The sequence below is a fragment of the Branchiostoma floridae genome, chromosome 8, assembly GCF_000003815.2.
Source record: "Branchiostoma floridae strain S238N-H82 chromosome 8, Bfl_VNyyK, whole genome shotgun sequence".
In the NCBI taxonomy this organism is placed as follows: domain Eukaryota; kingdom Metazoa; phylum Chordata; class Leptocardii; order Amphioxiformes; family Branchiostomatidae; genus Branchiostoma; species Branchiostoma floridae.
Genome location: NC_049986.1, coordinates 19,750,490 through 19,773,140, shown reverse-complemented (window position 1 = coordinate 19,773,140; position 22,651 = coordinate 19,750,490). Strand labels below are relative to the sequence as shown.

Below are 22,651 nucleotides of genomic sequence, written 5' to 3'. Positions count from 1 at the left end.
GTCAATTTATAAAGTCATGATTTTAAGTACACCAAGTTTATTTGTTGGCTCTCACATTAAAACAGATAATGGTAAAATAAAACAATACCTTGAAGACAGGGTCTGAGAACTGTACCTTTTTAAAGATACAGTGTCAGATAGTAGATAATACATTAACATGTCGTAAGATGTTTTCCTCCCAGCCTTCTTTTATCATCTTGACTGCCAGCTAGAGAACCAATGAAATAAATTGGTGTGGCCCACATCATAACAGCTTCTTTAGTTTATATGCAACTTACAATGTTAAAAATACAGTAACTACAATGTATTACAGTAACTGTACCTCCATGTGAGTAACATTAATCAACACTGTTTTCCAGGTATGGCGCCCTGTCCTTTGGGAATGTCCGAGAGTACGTGCCGACTTCCCTCAACAACATCCACGACTCCGCGCAGAGTTCTTACTCAGGACTCAGGAAACTCGCCGTCAGACATGTGGCAAAGGTAGGAACACCCCCTTTTTACTAAACAAACAATGTCGTCTAGATGAGATCTACCATGTTGACAAGAAACAGAGTGTGTCTTAAAAGCTTCCCAAGCTATGAACTTTGGTTGTGTGTATATGTTGTATAAATTTCTGTCAAAAAGCAAACAATGTCATGTAGCCCCAAATCAAATAAGACCAACAGAAACTTGAGTCTAGCTTTTGGATCAACTGAATATGATATACCACTCTTGCGGCTTCAAAGTACAAAATTAATGCACCGTAAAAATCTTTATAGTTAACTTTACTGACATGTTGATTTTTGCCACTTCCTTCTTTAGGCCTGGTACAACCACAAGGGCTACCACAGCATGCCCACCTACCTGTACTAGTCTATAGTTACTGTACTGTTGAAACTATTATGTATCAATTATCTATTCTTTTTTCCTCCAGGCATGGTACAACCACAAAGGTTACCACAGCATGCCCACCTACAAAATGTACCTGTACCTGTAATTCTATAGTAACTGTACTGTTGATGTTGAAGCTGTGATTTTTTTACTGAACCCATGTCCGTTTCTCCTTCAGGCTTGGTACAACCACCACAGCATGCCCACCTACCTGTAATAGTCTAGCTACTGTTTCTGCAGTACTATTGATGATGAAGCTGTGATGTGTTACTGAACTCCTCTCCCTATTTCTCCTTCAGGCCTGGTACAACCACAAGGGCTACCACAGCATGCCCACCTACCTCAACACCCTGAACAATGCCATCCTCAGGGCAAATATCCCCAAGTCTGAACAGGACCTCGGCAACCCTGCAGCCTATGGTAAGTTATGCAGCGCACTCACAACACACTCACAAACCTGATCGCATTTTCTTCTCAGTAGCATAAAATATTCTGGAAAAGAGAGGACTGTCTCCATACAATATTTGAAGAATAATTATTGTAGAAGGAAGGAGACAGTTGCACAGTATCTCAGTGCAATCATTTAGCAGTGTGGAAGTTTACTTCATACTGTGTAAGACGTCAAACATAGTTACGTCTTCAAATCTTTTGCTGGGTGTGAAACTCTTTGGCTGATGGTTGCAACAACAAACGTGCCGCAATCTTGATGTAATGTCTTTACAAGTTAAGGACTTTCATAGGAGATTAAGGAGGTTATACATGTAGTGTTCAGAAAATTTCTATCAGAAACAACAGTACATACTTCAACATGTACATACATCACAAAGGGTATGTCACCCCGTAAGGGGCGGTATAACCCTGTCGTGTGTAAGCACGCCGACCGATAATGGTGATGATGATGATGTACAACATGTGCACATCAATCAGTGAGCCAGGGCTCTAGCCAGCGTCCGTTTTTCCGTCAATTGACGGAAATTTGCTGCGTATGACGGAAACATTTTTAAATCAATCCGTCAACTTTGACGGACAAAAATCTGATAAAAGCTCCTTGGTGGAAGCTACAGGCTGCTTGGGGACGCCGTCCACGGCCGTAAAAGCCACACACTGTTTGTTTTGCTATTGTAACAGTTATGATTGTTGACAATGTGTGTCGGTGCCCTTTTGCATACGATAATCTCATTAAAACCCGTTTTTCAAGGTCTCAGTTCAGTCTCTCTAACTCCTGGAATAGTGTTTTCGCGACAATGGGAATTGGCTGACGGAAAAAAATGTCGAGCTGGCTAGAGCCCTTCAGTGAGCACAGAAAATCATTTTACTTTCTAAATTTATTTTTTAATTTCATCTTACAGGTATCACCGTGATCAACCACCCGATGAACGAGACGAGCACGCGGCTGACCTCGGAGTACATCCTGCAGGGCACCGACGTGGTCATCGCCATCTTCATCATCGTCGCCATGTCCTTCGTGCCCGCCAGTTTCGTCGTGTTTCTCGTCTTCGAGAGGTCAATCAAGGCTAAGCACCTGCAGTTCGTCAGCGGAGTTAACCCTGTCATCTACTGGGTCTCCAACTACGCCTGGGATATGGTGAGATGAGTTCACAAAGCATTCCAGTTTTGATTCTAATTCATGCTTTCAAGTTCACAAAGTATTTCTGATCAGTTTTGTCATGTTGATATGAGATTACTTTGTCATACCTGCGGGTGGTGCTAAAGGTGTTTCAGACATGGTTACAACTTTTGTTATCACATGGGGTCTATCTTGTATCACATGGGCTTCCATCAAAGAAATTTCAATGTGCTTAATGAGTGCAGCAGGCCAGGGTCAAAATTTTTTTGTTTAAGGACCAAATTTTGCTTGGTATGACATAAACAAAATACAACACGGTGTCTTCCATATCAGCCTTGGTCCAAGCTCTCATGCAGGTCATATCATCCTCAAGCCTTCAACTGTAAATAAATGAAATAATTTTTAAGACAATGTCTTCCTCTCCTCCAGTTGAACTACCTCCTCCCAGCCACCTGCTGTGTGATCATCCTCACAATCTTCGACCTGCCGGCGTACACCTCGAGCACAAACTTCCCTGCTGTGGTGGCACTCTTCCTCATGTATGGGTAAGTACAGCCTCCACAGAAGGAGCAAGGAAATGACCTCAGGTAGTGACCAGCAAACTGTACCCATCTCTGTCGGAGTCTGTGAGACACCCGTGGGAGAGCACCATAAATGGATAAGTGTTGTTTCCAACAGATGTTTTGTGCTTAATACATAAGAGTGAGGTGTGTGTTCCATCAAGTTTCTTCTCCAGACAACTAGTTGAAATATAAGAATAAAGAATTGTCTCTATTACTGTGCAAAATACTTACTACCTATAATAAATTTCTTTGTAACTTAGAGGTACTCAAACACACTGATAGTGTTCCTCATTATGATATGTTACCTGTGTCTCCACAGCTGGTCGATCACCCCTATGATGTACCCTGTGTCGTTCTGGTTCAACGTGCCGAGCCACGCCTACGTGTTCTTCATTATGATGTATTTAACAGATATGTAACCTTACACTATCAATAAAACACGCTGACAGTTATCTGTGTCTCCACAGCTGGTCCATCACCCCCATGATGTACCCAGTGTCGTTCTGGTTCAACGTGCCGAGCCACGCCTACGTGTTCCTCATCGTCATCAACTTGTTCATTGGCATCACCGCTACCGTGGCAACCTTCATGTTCCAGCTCTTCCAGTACGACAAGGTGAGATGGACAAGCCACCCTGCAACCTGTGACTTATAGCCACACCAGTAGATTTCTTTGTTTTTTGAATACTGTATTGTAAAGTAATTAAATTAGCAAGAGGCCAAAATGGAAACAATGGGCTTATAATTAAGTCTATTTCACTCCCTATGAGAGTGTGTTTTAAAAAAGGAATGAACCAGTTGCTCTAAGGCTTTATTTTCATGATCCAATAGACTATCAATTATAATTGTAGATCGTCTGACAGGATGAAAAGGAGAAAGATGAAGTGTCATTTAAGTCAACATTGTAGAAGCATATTACATTTTGTCATAACAATACATAACAATAGATGAACAATGTATGATAATGGTTTTACAGCTACTAAGATCAACATTTTTTCTGACTGTATTTTTTTTTACACATTTCTGCCTCAGGATTTGCATGCCATCAATGAATATATGAGAAAAGACTATGGATCATATATATCATGCATGTGCAGTGTGTGTTACTAGTAAACATTGTTCTGATGTTATTTTTTATTATTTACCCCAGGACCTGCATGCCATAAACGAGTACATGAGGAAGGCGTTTCTGCTGTTCCCTAACTACTGCCTGGGGCGGGGCCTGATGGACCTGGCTTACAACGAGTACTTCAACGAGTACTACCTCAAGATTGGTACGTCTTATGTTCTGTATCAGATTCTGTATTCAGTATTTGTAACTCCTCCCTCTCTCTCTCCCTTTCTTCCTCCCTCCCTCCCTTCTTGGCTTACAACAAGTACTTCAACGAGTACTACCTCAAGATCGGCACATCTTTTTTAAGTTATCTTGTTCTGTTTCTGTATCTGCATTGCTTGTATAAATGGCCTTCGGAGTTACATGTACATGTATTACAACCATTGTCTCAAAGGCGTGATGTAGCTAGCCTAGCACTATTCTATCGCTTCTTCCATGGTAAATGCTCGGCAGAACTTCACTCATCTGTGCCTCCAATACGAACCTTCACTGCAAGAACCCGTTTAGCCACTTCCATGGAAGCAAATCATCCTTTTTTCCTCCACAATCCTCCTTCTAGGAGAAAGTTCCACGCTCAGAGCTTTTTTCCAAGAACAACTTCGCTATGGAATGAGCTTCCACGGACCTGCTTTCCCATGGGATACAATCTACAACTGTTTAAGTCAAGGGTTAACACACATCTTTCTTCATTATACAGTATTGTAACCCAAAACGTCTAAGTGGCTCCAACAGCCTTGTTTTGCGGTCAACTTTAAGTAAATAAATAAAAAAACACCAGCTTCTGTATCTGCTTAACCAGCATAACCACCCTTTGACATTACAACATTATGTATGCCTGTCCATCTTCTGTATCTGTATCTGAACAGCTGGTATATTCAACTCCACAGCTTCTGTATCAGATTCTATATACATTTTTGTTACAGCCAGTATAACAATGCCCTTTGGTAAAAAAGTGACTGTGACAGCAATTTTTGGTTGTCCTTTAGTAAAAAAATGGTCTCTCATCACAGCAGTTTTATGAACAGTAAAAAGCTGGTCTCTCACAACAGTTTTATGTAACTACTCAGATTATCCTCAGTAGAAAAAAGATGGTCTCTCACAACTGTTTGCCCTTGATCCTGTAGGTCAGGAGGACAAGGTGAAGTCGCCCTTTGACTGGGAGCTGGTGACCCGCAGTCTCGTTGCCATGGCAGCAGAAGGCCTGGTGTTCTTCTTCATCACCATCCTCTGTGAATACAAGTTCTTCTTCAAACCAAAGTGAGTTTGAGGGAAAGTGTTTTTTGTAGAAATATTGTCATTTTGCCATGGCAGCAGGCAACATTGCATTCTTCCATGACAAGACAAGATTTTAATCATTAGAGTTGAGACTGATTTTTTTTTAAATAGAAATTTGGCTTATCCTGTTGCTATAATTCAGAAAACTTGAATATTATGACTAAAAGGATGAAGAAAGATTTGTTATAAAACTGCATTTAAAGGTCATTTTTGTGTCTTAACATGTAGTCCAGTCAAAGTGTTGCTTAAATCTCAGTTGCTGATATATTTGTTAAAAGCTAAATGATTCTTCTCTAGACTGAGGTACTGTATTGTCTTAAAAGGAACAAAAGGGTGCTCTTGTGACTCCCTTTATTTTTTGTCTAATCATACCAAATTGATATTTATACCTACCATTGCCCTACAGGTACATTGCTGTCTCTGATGAACCGATTGAGGATGAGGACATCGATGTGGCCAACGAGCGCCAGCGAATCCTGAGGGGCGACGCGGACAAAGATCTCATGAAGCTGGCCAACCTCACTAAGGTAGGCATGGCTTTGAGACACCTGTTGTACTTAATGTGAATGTCATAATGTGTGGTGCTCATCTTGTCTGTTACTGTTGCCTGCATCGGTAAGGTGGAAGAAAGTGACCTTGGTCCAGTTTAGTTCAAATAAACTCTATGAACAGATGAGCAATTCTTCCACCTGGTCCAGTCATGACAGAGAAGACAGATGCTATATATATAGAATACAACACGGTGTATTCCGTATCACCCAAGGTATCAGCCCGACCCGCGGGAGGGCTGTCATACCCACCTGAAAAAACCCATGCTTTGATGCAAAATGTGCCAGAAGTTGAACAAATTTGGTGCCCTCGAACAAAACATGTTGCAACAGCAATGTTCCAACGTCCGAATCAGGAATTCGAATTATCAACCAAGCCGTATTCGGATCGAAACAGTTCAATTTATTTGAATGGAGCCTGTGTGATACGCCTTTCGAACCTGTGCGATACGGAAGCGTACGGCCTGGTCCGGAACACCCGTATCGAATGTTTTTGCGTCACAGGTATGACTGTCATGATAAACAGTATTTACAGGTTCATTGTGTCAGCGTAATTGCCCTAGCTCTAATTTTAAATGTACATTGTATATTGGACCACAGTAGCCTGTCAAGTGATCAACACAGCAGAGATTCAAACTCAAAAATTTTTGGTCCACCTACCACTGGACTACACGCTATAATGTAGTGCTGAAAAAATATTCTATGTCAAGTGATCATTAAGACTAATTTAAAGGTTACAATAAAGTCCCTTTTCTACATTGTGAAATCCTTAACAAAAGCAAACTCTAACTTATGACATAATATGTTATTTCCCAGGTGTACAAGACCAGTAAGAGGAACGGGCAGACTCCAGCTGTGGACAGGCTGTGTGTGGCAGTGCCATGTGGGGAGGTGGGTGTGCCTGTCTGCATTAACGTACATTTCAAATAATTGTTTTACTTTTGACAAGGATTTAAACAACATAAACAATGTCAACTAAAGTTCAATTAGCTTGGGGAAGCTTTCGAGACAAACTCTGTCTCTTTGTCAACCCGTAGATCCCAATTGGAGTTTCTTCATCACGTGACGGTTGATAGACATTGTCACGTGCACTACAAAAAATCTTTTTTCTTATTTTTCTTGTTTTCTTGTTTTTTCTTACGGAGAGAAAAAGTTTCTTGTATAAAGAAAGGTTGAGAAAAGCAAGAAACCTCATGTAAAACCTTTGTATGCTAATTCCTACACAAAGATTTTTATTCTTGTTTTTTCTTAACTGAAGAAAATATTTCTGATATAATGATCACTGAGCAAGAATGTTCAAGAAATTAAAGTAGAACTTTCTTTTCCAGTCTTTACACAAGATTTGCTTCTTGTTTGTTCAAATGGGAAATATTGCAGAATCTATCCTGAAGATTATTATTCTTGCCATATACCAGTTTTTTCTTTAGGATTTGATTTTACCAGAATAAGATTCTTGAACTTTCTTGTTGTCTCAATGTAGAATGTCCGAGAAACGTAATTCTTGGTTTTCATGTTATAACTTAAGAAAATGCAATAGTTTTTTAATCAGTTTCTTGAGCAAATACTGTTCAACAAAAAAAAAGAAAAAAAAGACAATCAAGAAATTGCAAAACAACTTATAACTAGCATGAAATTCTTAAATGTTCTTGAATGTTATCTTTATCCATAAAGTTTAAGAAAAGACGTTTCTTGCTTTTCTTGATGATATGTAAGGAGATATTATCATAGTTTTTCAGAACTCACTTGACTGAATACTAATAAGAAAACAAGAAATTATGAAACAAGCTATGACTAGCAGAATATTCTTGAATGTTATAATTATGTTTCTTATCAAGAAAATTTAAGAAAGATGATTCTCGTTTTTCTTAATAATATTTAATGAAAACAATAAAAGTATAATTTTCTCCTTATATTCTTGACAACTACGTTTAAACAATTGGAGCATCAAGATATGAAAAATAATTTTGAGCTAGCATTGATTTTCTTTTGTTTTCCCAATACGAGAGTTAAGAAATATTTTCTTGCAGTAAGATTCTTCATTTTGCTAAGGATCATGGGAAATTACTCCCATCATCCTTTGCTGCGATTTTGAACTGGGAGTCACAGTTGCAAGTCACAGTGCTCCAGCTCTGTAGTTTTTTTGCCTCAAATGTCCTTTAGTTCTTACATTAACAGGGAACAAATATGATGTGTTTCGTAAAGACGATTTTCTGCATCATGTGGGACCTTGCATACAACGTGGCTAGCTTTTTTAGAGTTTCAAAATGCTACCGAAGCCAAGGCCAAGCCGGATGCCCCCCTCCCCCATGCAGGTATGTTAGCCATCTTACTTGGAATATGATTTCCAAAGCTACTATTTCTGTAGATGTTAATCATAAAACCAAACAGTTATTACAGAATATGTAAGTAAAGTGCATGAAATTCTGCAAAATACAAAGAATTGACTATAATATTTGTAAGGAAGGAAATGTATAGAGATGTTGGCCTTTACTGAGGGGGAGGGGGGCGATATAAGAATTGATGATCATTCATGGTCTTTGTGTGTTGTTCTAGGCTCAGAAACCTACTGGTACAAGGAGGATGTTCCCATCTCAACTTTGGAAAAGCCCTTAACAAGGAGAAGTCTTCATTATAACTACAGCAACAGCAACATTGTAGCTCTAATGGTTTCAGATAAGGACAATTAGTTATAGTTGGCTGCACGGTACTGTATCAGGAAAAAATGTCAATAAGCAAGCGTAGTTACAAAATGGTTGATTTTTGCAATCTTTGGTAAGGAATGAGTAATCGAGGAAAACACCAGAAAACTTGTATGAATCATATTGATGATGATAAATATGATTGCCATCATGTATTGACATAAATGTCAACATTGAGTTGTTTGTACTCTTTATATAAGAATGTTAATCTTAGTGTAAGAAACTGATTCTAGGTTTGTAGTTGCAAGAAATTTAGTCTTAAAGACAGAATGGCATTGCAGGCACAAAAAAGCTCAATCTTCATGCAAGAAAGCGATTCTCGTACTACATATAAGAAATTCACTCTTGGAGACAGAGAGTAATTCCTCATACAAGAACCTCAATCTTCATGCAAGATTAAGAATTCATTCTTGATGTAAGAAATTCATTCTTCAGCATGCATGTGTTAGAAATAGATTCTGACCACAAGAAAACTATTCTAGAAGTTTTGGTCCATTAGCGACAAGAAAAAGATTCTTAGCACAAGAAAAATATGGGTTTCTTGAATTTTCTCAAAACAGGGATTCTTGAATACAGAATAATATTCTTGCTGAAAGATTAGTTTTCTTTGTTCAAGAAAAAACAAGAAAGATAAGAAAATTCATTTTTTGTAGTGTGACAAGACACAGTCATACACAGGTCTGAGATAGTGGCGCCCCCTGTCCCTGTTCAAATAATTGTTGTAGTTTCTCAGAATAGTCTTGAGTATTTCAACGTCGGAAATTGTTTTACACATTTTGGTAAAGCTGATGCAAATTTCATACCAAGGGACAAAAACTTGATTTTGCAATAATATACTATTTAAATCGGAAAGGTTTTCATTCAGAATATGGCTAAAATTTTGAGTTGCCTCAAAATAAGTTTTCAATGTGTAGAATGATGTTGTAGCCGAAATATTCTGCATTCTCACTATGCAGAATTTTGATGTCTTGGAAGCCTTTAAAAGATGAGGTGACAGGCATACGTGTACAGTAATGTATGTCTACATTTTTTTGTTCTTACTGTTGTCCATCTCCCTCCCCTCCCCAGTGCTTTGGACTACTGGGAGTGAACGGTGCAGGTAAAACCACCACCTTCAAGATGCTGACAGGAGAGATCGCTGTGACTGGCGGAGAGGCCTTCCTCAACGGACACAGGTAAATTGTGTACAGATTTCTTAAAGACATTTAAATGATAAGAATTCTGAGATTTTTCGAAGGTCATACAGAATTCTGCAGAATTTTGGGACCTTCATCGACAGAATTCAGGCAATCTGCATGTAATACTACTTTATGCCCTCCTTTGATCAATATTGACCATGGTAAAATCCTATGTTACATTATACTATGTTACATTAAATATGTTTCCCTTTCAGTAATTGGTATTCTGCATAATGTTAACAAACTCTGTCTCTAAGGGGAAAGTCTGTACTGTGGTATACACAGTCAGTTTCAGTGAGCAAACAGAGTCAGATGGCAGTTTTTCTCTCTGCCTTCTGTTTTCATGATGTCTAAACTTAATGATTTACTAGACTATTTCAAAATGTCTGACATGGCGCACCTTAGTCCCATTCGTAAGAAGGTCTACTTACATCTACAATGTACCTCGCCTTTTTTTCCGCAGTATCCTAAAAGACATCAAAATTCAACAGAGCATAGGATACTGCCAGCAGAAAATAGGAAAGATGACATTCAAGAATAGCCTCACATTTAGTCCCATTCTTAAGTAGCTCTACTAAGATCTGCCTTGCCTTTTTTCCACAGTATCCTAAAAGACATCATCAAAGTTCACCAGAGCATAGGATACTGCCCGCAGTTCGACGCTCTGCTTGACGAACTCACGGCTCGCGGCCACCTGACCATGTACGCACGGCTACGGGGTATCCCATGGTCTGAAACTGATCAGGTATGTAAACAAACAAACAAACAAACGAACAAACATGTACGCACGGCTACGAGGTATCCCATGGTCTGAAACTGATCAGGTATGTAAACAAACAAACAAACAAACAAACAAACATGTACGCACGGCTACGGGGTATCCCACAGGTAGTGTAACAGTTATACAAACATTCTATCAATATCAACATTGGAACTGTGATAACATATGAAAGGAACTGATTATCTCTAGAACACTTTGATCATCAGTCATGCTTGCCCAACTTGACAGAATACTTTTGCAAAGGTGATTTTATAAGAAGGTAATTCTTTAACAGGACTCTCACAGTAAGTCAGTCTGAGAGTAGTAATATTGGCAAGGAGAGTTGTTATGCCTTCCTGTTTTATTGTATAGTTTGTGACCTTTCCCATATAGGCCTGGACCGTAGTGTCCCTGAATTTTCTATACCGGTACCCACCTCTAACAATGACCATGTTTTCTGCTGTGCCAGGTTGTGAACTGGGCCTTGAGAAAACTGGCCGTATGCAGACAAACCAGCAGGAACACTCAGTTTTACTGCAGTACATTACGTAGAGCATTCTGAGCTTGCTGAATGAGGATTGATTTAATGATGACAACCATATTTTCTACCCAACCAGGTTGTGAACTGGGCCCTGAGAAAACTGGCCCTGATGCCGTATGCAGACAAACCAGCGGGAACGCTCAGCGGGGGAAACAAGCGCAAACTGTCCACCGCCATCGCCCTCATCGGCTTCCCTCCTCTCATCTTCCTCGTAAGTCGGTCCTCTTTTGAGCAAACTTAATATTTCTAAACTTTTTGATCATCAAAATTTGGCTTAGCTTGTTGGGGTTGGCTGATTGCTGATATTGATCGTTGAAACTTGTTAGGGAATATGCTAATAGAGAAAATATGTCACAACTCTAAAATTAACTTTTGAGGCTAAATCAGAAGAAGCAGTTGGTTGTTCTCCAACATATGAAGCACAACACTGTCCTTTTACTAGCTTTAACTTTCCCATAGTCAGGTACACCCATTTTTACACCTGAAAATTGTGATTTTCTGTCTGCTAGCCTATCCATCCTATACATGTAGCTATGCCAAAGGAAATGCCACTCAATATGAATGGGAATTCTGAAAGTTTATTATAATACATACATGTACTCTTGTAATTTTTTCAGGATGAACCGACCACGGGGATGGACCCGGCAGCCCGACGCTTCCTGTGGGACCTCATCAAGTCCATCATCCAGACAGGACGGTCTGTGATCCTCACATCACACAGGTAAGGTCTGAGACACACACAGGAATTCTGAGGCACACCTTTCAAGTTTAGATTTAACTTAAACTTCATCACATCAACAGTTAAGGTGCACAACATGTAGGTAAGGTCCTCTGTGAACATCATTCAGACTGGGCATTCTATGGTTCTAATCTCACATACTATATATTAAGCTTAAGGTCCACTGACTGAGTTCCTATACAAAAGGTATCTGGTACCTAGCTAGTCCCTCTTAGCTCCCAAGTTTACAGTCTGTCCCCAGTTTGGAAAAAGGGGGTCTCAGTGTGCTGTTACAGAGTACTAGTATTTGCCCATTTCACTCTTAGATAGAGTTAACTTCTGTCCTTAAAGTTTCTCACTATGGCTGAATGCTTAGATGCATAATTATGTTTTTTCTTCCTCAGTATGGAGGAGTGTGAGGCCCTGTGCACCCGGCTGGCCATCATGGTTAACGGCAGGTTCAAGTGTCTGGGCAGCATCCAGCACCTCAAGAACAGGTACTAGATATCTCTTCTTACTACTAACATTGATTATTCAAATAAATATTTAGTTGTAAAAACTTAATTCTGACTCCCTACCAGACGTATTTCACTGAGGCATTTTTGCAAGCTACATTAGTGACTGGTAACATTGACCCAAGGAGAAGTAATTCTAGAAGACCCAAGAAACCCAGCCAGGCTCCGAAGGCTGTAACAAACAAAGTTGGTGTCAATATTCTGGCCGTGACCCCTGCTTCAAACCCTTAAGTTGAGATGTTGCTTTTGCCGGATCTCCTGGAGGTCAGCAATCAGACCTGAACAGCATCCTGAAACGTCCAACCCTCACAAGACCGGGAACAACGGACGTTTAAACCAGATAGAGAGAGAGAGAGAGAGAGAAAAAAAACTGAAATAAACAAGCAAATCTTGTCTTGTCTCCATCCTGCAGGTTTGGAGATGGCTATATGATCACGGTCCGGGTGAAACCTGGAGCCGAGGTGAAGCAAGTCGTCAGGTTCTTCAACCGCACATTCCCAGAGGCTGTCATGAAGGTGGGGTTTGGTTTTAAAGACTAGACTTGTTCACCATCCACTGGTTATTTAGATCTTCTGTACTCCATCTGTAGGCATTGCTGGAAATTGCTAATTATGTAAACTATGACTTTTGTTTTGATCTAGAAAATAAACGCCACGTCATATTTTACACTATGCACGCAGTCTCCATACAAGCAGATGTTGCCTGAGGGCTAAGTCGTTAAATGCGTTTTACTTGCTGGCCTTGATAAAGAGGCCAAGGGCAATAAGGAAAAGGGCAATAACACATAATGATATAACCTCCTTCAACAATTTGCTTGGAGTTTGTCATTGAAAATCAATCTGTCTGTTAGTGTTGTAGTGCTTCAGACAGACATTGACTTGACTTACTTGACTAAATAATGTAGTTCTTTAGAGAGACATGTGCTTGTTTAATTTTAACAACATGAATTTTTCTTGTTTCTCCAGGAGCGTCACCACAACATGGTTCAGTACGAGCTGAAGTCAGCTGACCTGTCGTTGTCCTTCATCTTCTCCAAGATGGAGGAGGTTCAGGAGACACTAAGGATAGAGGACTACTCCGTCAGTCAGACAACACTCGACAATGTGAGTCAAAGTCAGAGTTCATTGCACAACAATTGTATCAGGAAAATGTATGGGCTCTAGCCCTTCCTCTATTGACACACCTCCTCAACATCATGCACACATGTAGTTGGTGAATACAGGACAAATCTGTCAGCAAATGGTAACTTAACGTGTATGTTGCTACATCGCACATATACCTTTGATGAAAATGACCAGAAGCTACATGTATATTATGCCAATCCCACATGCATATTAATTGCAGTCATGTTGAATGAACATACACTAATTCCTGTGAATTTCTGACTGTTTATTTGATTACACTTAGTACAAATGAGGCATGTTTTTACAGAAAACTTTTCCCTCCTCTCTCAGGTGTTGGTGAATTTTAACAATTTGAAAGTTAGTGCAAAGGAACCTCTATGACACAGATAAGTGTAAATGGAGTCATATAACATTGTTAGTAAACTCGATTTTGTATTTTCATTTCTACAAAAAAAATTGATTGTTCTATATTACTTCTCCCAGGTGTTTGTGAACTTTGCCAAGAAGCAGAGCGACATCTTCGACGACTCCGTCCCCACGGAGAGCACCACTCCGTCGCCACGGCGATTCCGGCTGTTCCGCCGGCGCACGGAGACGGAGATGCAGCCCATCGTTCTGTCTGAGGAGACTCTGGACCAGGAGGAGGCTGTGTCCATCCAGCTGGAACAGTCCATGGTGAGGGGAGGGGGGGGGCAGCATGGTTTGTGTGTGTGTGTGTGTGTGTGTGTGCGTGTGTGTGTATGTGTGTGTGTATGTGTGTGTGTGTGTGTGTTTGTGTCTGTGTGTTTGTGTGTGTGTGTGTGTGTGTGTTTGTGTGTGTGTGTGTGTGTGTGTGTGTGTGTGTGTGTGTGTGTGTGTGTGAGAGAGAGAGAGAGAGACGGAGATGCAGCCCATCCGTGTGTGTGTGTGTGTGTGTGTGTGTGTGTGTGTGTGAGAGTGTGAGAGAGAGAGAGACGGAGATGCAGCCTATCATTCTGTCTGAGGAGACTCTGGACCAGGAGGAGGCTGTGTCTATCCAACTGGAACAGTCCATGGTGAGGGGAGGGGTGCATGTATGCGTGTGAGAGAAAGTGTGTGTGTGTCTGTGTGTGCGTGTGCGTGTGTGTGTGTGTGTGTGTGTGTGTGTGTGTGGAGTGTGTACAATGTCATGTAATACTATGTGTGTGACTGTGTGAAAGTGCACTTGCCATGGAGAGATTGTTGTATTCTAGTATTGTTTCTTGTATTCATTTATTATCATTTTATTTTGCTGGTCAGTATGCACAGCAAGGGTTGCCCAACTACCCTGTGGCTAGTAATACAGAGGGCTAGCCCTACTGGCAGAGGTAATATACATTGTAAATGTGCAATATTGTACATTGTCGTGGGAATAAATTCTTAAATTTGCCAAATAGTATGTATCTTTTACTGTTTAGTTAATTTTTATCAACCTTTCTGAATGTTTCAGGCTCGTCTAGACTTCATTGACTCTACCTGTTGACCCAACTGTAAAAACATCACAAAGTCATCATCCCAACTGCACCACTGTGAAGACTGTACAATGTAATAAGCAACACGTGTGAGAAACTCAAGCCACTAGCCATGCAGGTGCCACCTAAGAGAAGGACTTCTGACAAAACCGTGGCCAAATCATAATTCCTGTAGTTGACCTGCAGGGAAATTGTGTACCACAGCAATAGTAGGGGTAGATTATGAATAGAGACTGGACTTTTCATGAACAACACATGGAAGAATTGGAACTTACTCACTCACTCACTCACTCACTCACTATCCGGTTTAACATCCTTTGTTCCCCGTTGGGTGAGGGTTAAATGTCCCATAAATTGACCATATTTTTTGCTGATTCTGGCAGCCTTAATTGTTCAGAAACTGGAAACACCCAATACATGTACCTTTGGACATGACGTTAGAGACACGTAACTGTTGCAACGGGTTAGCCGAGGTAACCTGTGTCGCCCCCCATCTATTGTCTCACACTGTCAGATGGTCATCAAATGTACACTGCTTCCTTCACTCCTCTTGTAAAGAAATCCAGTCCCGAATTTTGGATCAGTATACAGGTCTATTCCATTGAGTTAGTTGAAAATTTGGCTAAGGCCCGATTCTTCTTAGTGTTGGTTGTGTAAAGTTCAGTCCTTATTGATGATGTTATTTACCAACACAGATGAACTTGCATGCCTAAGTAGAGGTAGATGTTTGTACTAAATGGTGTACATGTGAGTTTGCAGATATGGGAAATTGTGAGAGTGAATCTTATTGTCAATATTGTATTGCTTAATTTGTAGGCTTTAAGTTTAAGGTGGTTGTGATGTGACAGTGGGAAAAACATTTTAATGTACTTTTGTCTTCTTTATATAATATAGAACAGATTATAGACATAAAGGAGTTGTATTCAAATGTACAGAAGACTTACATTTGTAGTGTATTGTGTCATACTTTCTTCAGGAAAGAGAGAATTCAGATTCCCTTTTTTTGAAATCCTTTTTTATTGAAATCATTCCTCAAGATTCAACACATGATACAGTCTAAAACGACTGTACTGGCCAAATATACCAGACGTCAGGTGTTTTTTGTATAATAGACTACTTTTGACTCACAAATTGTACAAATTTCAAAGACAATCAACAGCGCAGAAGATACTTCTGCTCTTGTGCTCTAATGCCATATTAGAATTTGTGTTGTAAAAAAAAAGATCAGTCGTTCTTTAAATCTAGAAGAAACAAAATGTAAAGTGAGAAAAAAAAACTGTTTGAATGTTTACAAAGAAATTTGTATGTTGAGGGTAATACTTACCATACTTCCTTGTAAATGGTATGGGTGAGTGTTTCCAGTGCCATTTATTATACACTATCAAATGCATTAGCCTATACTGTAAATGCATTAGCCTATACTGTAAATGCATTTAATGTTGTGGTAGTTTTATGTTCAAGGCCAGTGTGGAAAATTTGATGTAACAGTTGTTCTATGTTTTGTCCGCCTGCCCCCTTCTCTAGGGCTACATGTATGTGCGGTACATGATTGCAGATGTATGCTTTATTGTCTGTCAATCTATAGCACCCTTGCCCAGTTACTGGTGGTTTTTCACTAGCTGGTGTAAAGGTACTGGTATTACCATTACGGTAGCATTGTGACCATAGTGCTATCGACCACAAACCTAGAACCATTACGTACACTCCATTTGTTTCCTACGGCAAAACTAAATGCATTTATATGTGGTTTTTTATATATTTAAATGCAGGCATAAAAGTTCACATTCAGTCTAATATGAAGGAATGCAATTGTACGTTTTTTCTATCATTCTTGGGTGATAAAAATGCTTTCGATCATTAATTTGAGTGAATTTGCATAACTTAGATGACAATTCTTTAGAATAGTTGATAGAAACTTTGAACACACAGTCTCAATTGTATTAATATGACTTTGTTCACATACTTATTAGTGAATACTAAGTTGTAGTTGTAAGTTGTAGTGCAAGATAACATAGAGGTCCTGGGTTTGAGGCCCTGGCATTGAGACTTAGTTGAAGTACATATACTATGTTAACTAAAATATCTAGCAGATGCTCTTAACAATCATTGTATCAAAAATATATGCACTATTCAGATTACCCAAAGTGCACTTCGCAGTTGCAGAAATGTTGCAAAGATATGTTCATATCGTGCTTTAACAATTCTAACTTTTAGTTTGTTAGTTGCACTAAAATGATATTTGTTTTGCTTGTGTAGCTGAGTTTCAGGGTACTTGGTGGCAGTCCAAGTTAGTGCCATAGTTTGTTGTATATAGTGGAAGCTGAATTGTTAGAATTAAGCCACTTTTTTAGTAGCTTAGGTTCATGTTTCCTGGGAGTAGATTGTTGTTGCAATAAACTCTAATCCTATAGATTGTATCTACAACTATGAGGCAACGTGTATAGAACCCTTAGAAGTAGCCCGCAGTTGGCTAGTGTTAACTATATAATTTTCTTCTTAAGGATCAAGAGGTTTGGGGTTCAAGTCCCAACCTATAGTTTGAGTTGTGAAGCGCAATATGCACATTACTTTAGAGACATTGTAAATGATAGGAAGTACTTGACAAGTATGTAAAGCGTAAGGCACAGTTAAGTTTGTTTATTTAGGATTTTACTATTCCATGGAAAGTGTCTATAAGATCATTATCATTTTATTGATTACTTATATTATGGTGGATAGGCATACATTGTATAGAAGATGCCCAAGAACTATTGCTTTGTAGCGGGGTTATTGCTTCTTTTCAGACAATTGTTCACATCTTTATCCTTGAAGTTTTTGTATTTCGATGTCATAGTTGTGTGAGAAGTGTTTTGTTTTTGTAGACATTGCCTTTAGAAGTATTCTCCGTGCAGAGGTCATCCAGACACTCTTTCATCCATGGATGATGCCTTGGCTTAACTTACATTGTATGTAAATGTTTCATGTGACATTTACTAAAACTGAATGAAGATAAAGACAGTTTGGCAAGTCAGAAATAGATATCCCAATATCCCAATTTTCCCCTTTGCTTGGAGAGCCTATCATAGATTTTGAAGATGCGTTTTTTTCAGTATTGTTAACTGCTGCTATGTAATTGTATTGTTATTAAATGGAGCTGGTCTTTGAGTTTTTGGTGGCTTACGCCTAAATTTGACTTTTAACATTATTAGTTGTTAACATTAGGCAAAAAACTTGTTGACTTAACTTTGACCTGAGTTGACTTTATGTTTACATCCACAGTTAGCTTGACATACTAGCTATTGTTCCTGTGGTATGTATGTGTTTTGCGTCTTTCTTTAGATGTGTTCACTTACTCACTCACTCTCCGGTTTAACGTCTGTTGTTCCCCATCCTGTGGGGGTTAGACGTGCTTGCACGTAGATGAGGGGGCTTGATGGCAGCTTTCCAGCGTCCTCTATCATTTGGGTTGACACTGTGTAGGTTGAAGTAATTTGCTTGAGTACTTATTTACTGTCGATCTCACAAAGCCACATCAGTATAGTATGCTTCTGAGGCTCTTTATGTTGTTTGTGTTGTTTGAAAGGTTTCAGATACCTTATATTAGAACCGAAAACCTTACTGGATTTGTGTCAAAAGAAAGTGACTGTACTATTGTGCCACAGCTATACCCTTGCTACATTGTATCTATAACGTTACCCATCAATGCAGAAATAACCATTCCAAATGTTGCCATTTGTGGGTGTACTGTGACTGTAGTAAACTTTGATAATTTGGATATAAACCTTTCTGTGTAACGTTCTTGACAATGAAAAATGCACTTGCAGCACTTTCTGCCTTTCCAGAATCATGTACAAACGTTTTCACCGCGGTGAGTTTTCCAACTTTGAATAAATATTTCAAGCAAGGGTAAGATGAATGGCGTCGTATTTTGTCTCATCATTGTTTGGTTGTTACATGTACTGTGTGTTTGTGCTTGTGTATGTGCTCGCGTGTGTGTGTCCGCGTGCGTGCATGTGTATAATGTAGTTCCGACTTTTGAAAGGAGAATACACCTGTCAGTATATTCGGCTCAAAAAAAGTGAACACTCCCAATCGGTGACATATAGTTAGAAGACCTTTCAGATTGTAATACGGATAGGACTTTAAATTGGCGTGCCACACTTCGAGCAGGTTATAGAACCCACCACGCTTATGGAAAAGAGGGGTCCATCGATTCCTGGATCAGTGGATCAAATAAATCTCTTCAATTCAAACCTGTTGTGTTATGGCTTGCCTTTTATGCAATACCAACAAAACAAAAAAAGACTGTTATGATGAATACAAACAAACGAACTGAAGAAAAGACGTCCACGCCATCGAATCGGTGCAGCAGGATGTTCACAAACTTTAATTGAAATCGTTCTAACGTACTCAGAAATCTTGTAGAAATGTAGATGTCAAATACCTTAACAAAATATATTTCAAGGTACAATGTACACATATTGTGCTTAAGATTTATTATAGTGACATATAACATTGAAAACCGAATGTCTACGATATACTAGTGACAAATAATGAATAGAATGTCCTCTTGATAAAATCTGTACTATTGGACTTCATTGAAATGTCGATATAGTGTCACTGAGAGTTAAAAACTGTTACAGTATCTTTTACTTTTTAACATTTCCCACAAAGTAAAATGGATCCATTCCTTTATTCATATCGTAACATCTAAATTGACGATGTGAGGTGGTCATAAATTCTCCACTATAATGTACGATTTGCTACATTAAAAACAATTATGTATGCTATCAAGATATTTTACCATAAAAATTACAAATTTCTGACGACTACTAATAGACTAGTCTATGAATTGTATCTCTAGGTGCATTGGGGAAATATTCATCTATGTTAGCATATACTATTGGTTCTAAAACATGTAGGTTTAAAATTTCAGAATGTTTGTAATGTACTTTGCATAGCTTTATAAAATATACTTCTTTCTAGAACAATGTTATTCATGCTATATATGTAATAGAATGTTAGATATGTTACATGTTGATTTGAACACCGGCACAAATTACCCCTAGCTTCGTTGTAAACGAAAACGTCATTTGGCACATTTTTAGCCATGAAACTACGGTAGATAACTCCTCCTCTAAATACATTCCTGTCCCATTTCGTCATATTTTTGTCTTCAATAGAGTCTGTTAGGGATTTTGGAGAACAGTCTGACATAAGAACTGTGCGTTTGTCAGTTTTACACTTCATTGCAGATGGTATTGACGTAACGTAAATTATCATACATACATCATCATCATACATCGAATGCCACAAAAAACGCCGTGTGAGAAAAGGTACACGAATGTCAAGTGATTTAAAGACATCAGCATCAGTTGTACTGAAGTATGAACACTTCAGATATTTAGGTGTTTAAGACAATTTTGAGAAGGTCTCCATAGCTTTTTTTTTAATGTGCAGTATCATGGCACCCGATAGAATTGTGTAAAGTTCATTATGAACTCATAATGAAATCTTTAAAAGATTTAGCTTATTGTTACTTATATGGCCACAGGTATACTCTATCATAACAGAAACCTTCTTCGTAGTTGTCATCACAGACATATAAGTTTTTCACTTCACTGTAGATACCGTTCCTCTCCGAAAATCTTGAGGTAGCCTCTATAACATATTTTGATGTGGCGGTATTGTGGCACCCGGTGAAATGGTGAGACTCGAGGAAGTTCATAATGAACTTGTGATAAAATTTCCTTAAAAAAACGCCAATTTCTACTTATTTGGCCACAGTAGGATTATCACAACAGTGATATTCTTCGGAGTTGTCAACGCAAACATAAGTTTTTCACTTATTGCAGATATCGCTCCTCACCGAATATCTTGAGGTAATCGAAGCGCACGACCACGTGTAGAGCGCAGTCCGTGAAGAGGGCGTGTCCCCCCTGGGTCAGGATCAGGCCGCGCACCAGGGGGTGGGGGGTCATGGTCTCTATCCCCGCCAGGGGGTCCCCCTGGACGGAGAACAACGTCAGGTGCAGGGGAGACGGGTGCCCCTTACTGCCGGTCACATCACCTGTGGGGGGGGGGGGTATTTGAAAATTGGGAGATAACGTTAGATAGATAGACAATATAACAATCAATCGCACAAACACACACACACACACAAACAAACACACACAGAAAGAAAGGGGAAAGCAAAAGAGAACATGAGAGCCACACACACACATACATGACAGAGAGTGAAGGAGCAAAAAAAGAAAGTGTGAGAGTGAGCGACACACACGCACAACCCTTACCTATGAGGATGCGGTCCGGAGAGGGAATGACTGCTACAGAGATGGGGTGACGACAGGACGGCACGTTCCCCACCTGTCCCAGGTACCTGCCGTCGTGACTCAGCAGAACAGCACCTGTAGGTGAACAAGTCAGAAATACATGTAAGAACAACCACGGTGGTATTTTTAATGTGTGTATCACGTCAAGCTTTTTATATACGAGATACAGAATTCAGTCTCTGGCTGTAAGGTGTTTTCTGAATAAAGTTTCAAAGTATTTAGATACGCTATACTTTAAATGTATGTAAGTTCGCGGGAATTTGATTTCGCGGTAGCGGAAAAAAGGACTTTTCGCGACGGATTTAAGTTCGCGGTAACACCATAGACTGCAATCTAATATCATAATAGAAAAATGTTCGCGGTGGTTTTAAATTCGTGGTGAAGTGGTCACCGCAAAAAACGCGAACATTAATCCACCGCGAACATTTCTGCATTTACAGTATACGCTATTGGGAGAAAAGAATTTCCTTCAAGGTAATGTATGTGTAGCATTTCTGTATAACTGCATTAATTCCCACCTCAGCTTACGCTAGGATACGCATAATTTTTACAGTAAACATGATCAAAAGTCAAATAAAAGCGACTTAGAAAAGAAGGAAAATAATCTAAAGCAAAATGATTTGACGCAAAATATAGGAAACTTTTACAACATTCACTTACTCCAAAATCTTAACAGTTATCTACACAGGCTGTTTTCTCAACCCTTTATAGCTGGCAATGTGTTTTAGGCCTTTGGATCATTGCTATCGAACTACCAACAACACGACCTGCCAACAAACAAAGAAATGTTGATGAAATAGCAACGATGACAAAGAAGAGATTACCAATCACTAAAATTGATGATACTAGTAATGTCCTTCAATAAAAGGTCACCAACAAAATGGCGGTCTCACCAGGGCTCCAGAAGTCGCTGACCACGATGACGCCGTCTGACGTCAGAGCCAGGCCGTTCGGGCTCTTCAGATGCGGGCACTCTATGGAGCGGTCCAGCCGGCCGATGTACTGGTAATAAAAGCATAGAAGACAACATTTTCTATGCCTCTAAACTTGATAGTTCAATCAGGTTAAAAAATAAGGTATGAGGGGGATCTCGACTCAATCACCTTTGGGGCGGCGTTTTCATCGACACCACCTAGCCGCAGTGCGAAGTAGACCCAGTCTACAAAAACTAGTAATCAACAAATCAGCTATTCGGCCTTTGCTCTAATATGACATGTCACTCCATACTAGTAGCTGTAAAAGAGCTAGAAACCATTGGAGTTCAGACATGAAGGTTGGCATGTAACCTATAGAGACAGATTTATAAATAAGTACATGATTGTACATGCAATGTATACTTTCAGCATCTTTTGTAATGCGGTAGATTAGTCAGATTCAGAGAAACTGATCGTCTGACC

At 39.4% G+C, this 22,651-nt stretch overlaps 2 protein-coding genes across 4 annotated transcripts in view; one reads left to right on the top strand and one right to left on the bottom strand.

The window, feature by feature from the left end:
• LOC118420736 (ATP-binding cassette sub-family A member 2-like) overlaps nt 1-16,262 on the top strand; it is a 98,873-nt gene extending 82,611 nt beyond the window's left edge. For all 3 annotated transcript variants that reach the window (XM_035827692.1, XM_035827691.1, XM_035827693.1), the window contains 18 exons: nt 360-483; nt 1,173-1,293; nt 2,223-2,458; nt 2,870-2,985; nt 3,471-3,618; nt 4,153-4,276; nt 5,241-5,373; nt 5,798-5,918; nt 6,756-6,830; nt 9,707-9,813; nt 10,420-10,561; nt 11,194-11,328; nt 11,735-11,838; nt 12,240-12,332; nt 12,763-12,865; nt 13,316-13,453; nt 13,958-14,149; nt 14,922-16,262. In XM_035827692.1, coding sequence (XP_035683585.1) covers nt 360-483; nt 1,173-1,293; nt 2,223-2,458; nt 2,870-2,985; nt 3,471-3,618; nt 4,153-4,276; nt 5,241-5,373; nt 5,798-5,918; nt 6,756-6,830; nt 9,707-9,813; nt 10,420-10,561; nt 11,194-11,328; nt 11,735-11,838; nt 12,240-12,332; nt 12,763-12,865; nt 13,316-13,453; nt 13,958-14,149; nt 14,922-14,954 — 2,245 coding nt within the window. In that variant the 3' untranslated portion in view covers nt 14,955-16,262. The remainder of the gene's footprint in view (nt 1-359; nt 484-1,172; nt 1,294-2,222; nt 2,459-2,869; nt 2,986-3,470; nt 3,619-4,152; nt 4,277-5,240; nt 5,374-5,797; nt 5,919-6,755; nt 6,831-9,706; nt 9,814-10,419; nt 10,562-11,193; nt 11,329-11,734; nt 11,839-12,239; nt 12,333-12,762; nt 12,866-13,315; nt 13,454-13,957; nt 14,150-14,921) is intronic.
• Nucleotides 16,263-19,282: 3,020 nt separating this feature from the next.
• Nucleotides 19,283-22,651, bottom strand: part of LOC118421876 (protein wech-like) — an 11,190-nt gene continuing 7,821 nt past the window's right edge. The window contains exons 10-12 of the mRNA XM_035829381.1: nt 22,148-22,295; nt 21,216-21,329; nt 19,283-20,992 (exon numbers count right to left, since the gene is read on the bottom strand). Coding sequence (XP_035685274.1) covers nt 20,769-20,992; nt 21,216-21,329; nt 22,148-22,295 — 486 coding nt within the window. The 3' untranslated portion in view covers nt 19,283-20,768. The remainder of the gene's footprint in view (nt 20,993-21,215; nt 21,330-22,147; nt 22,296-22,651) is intronic.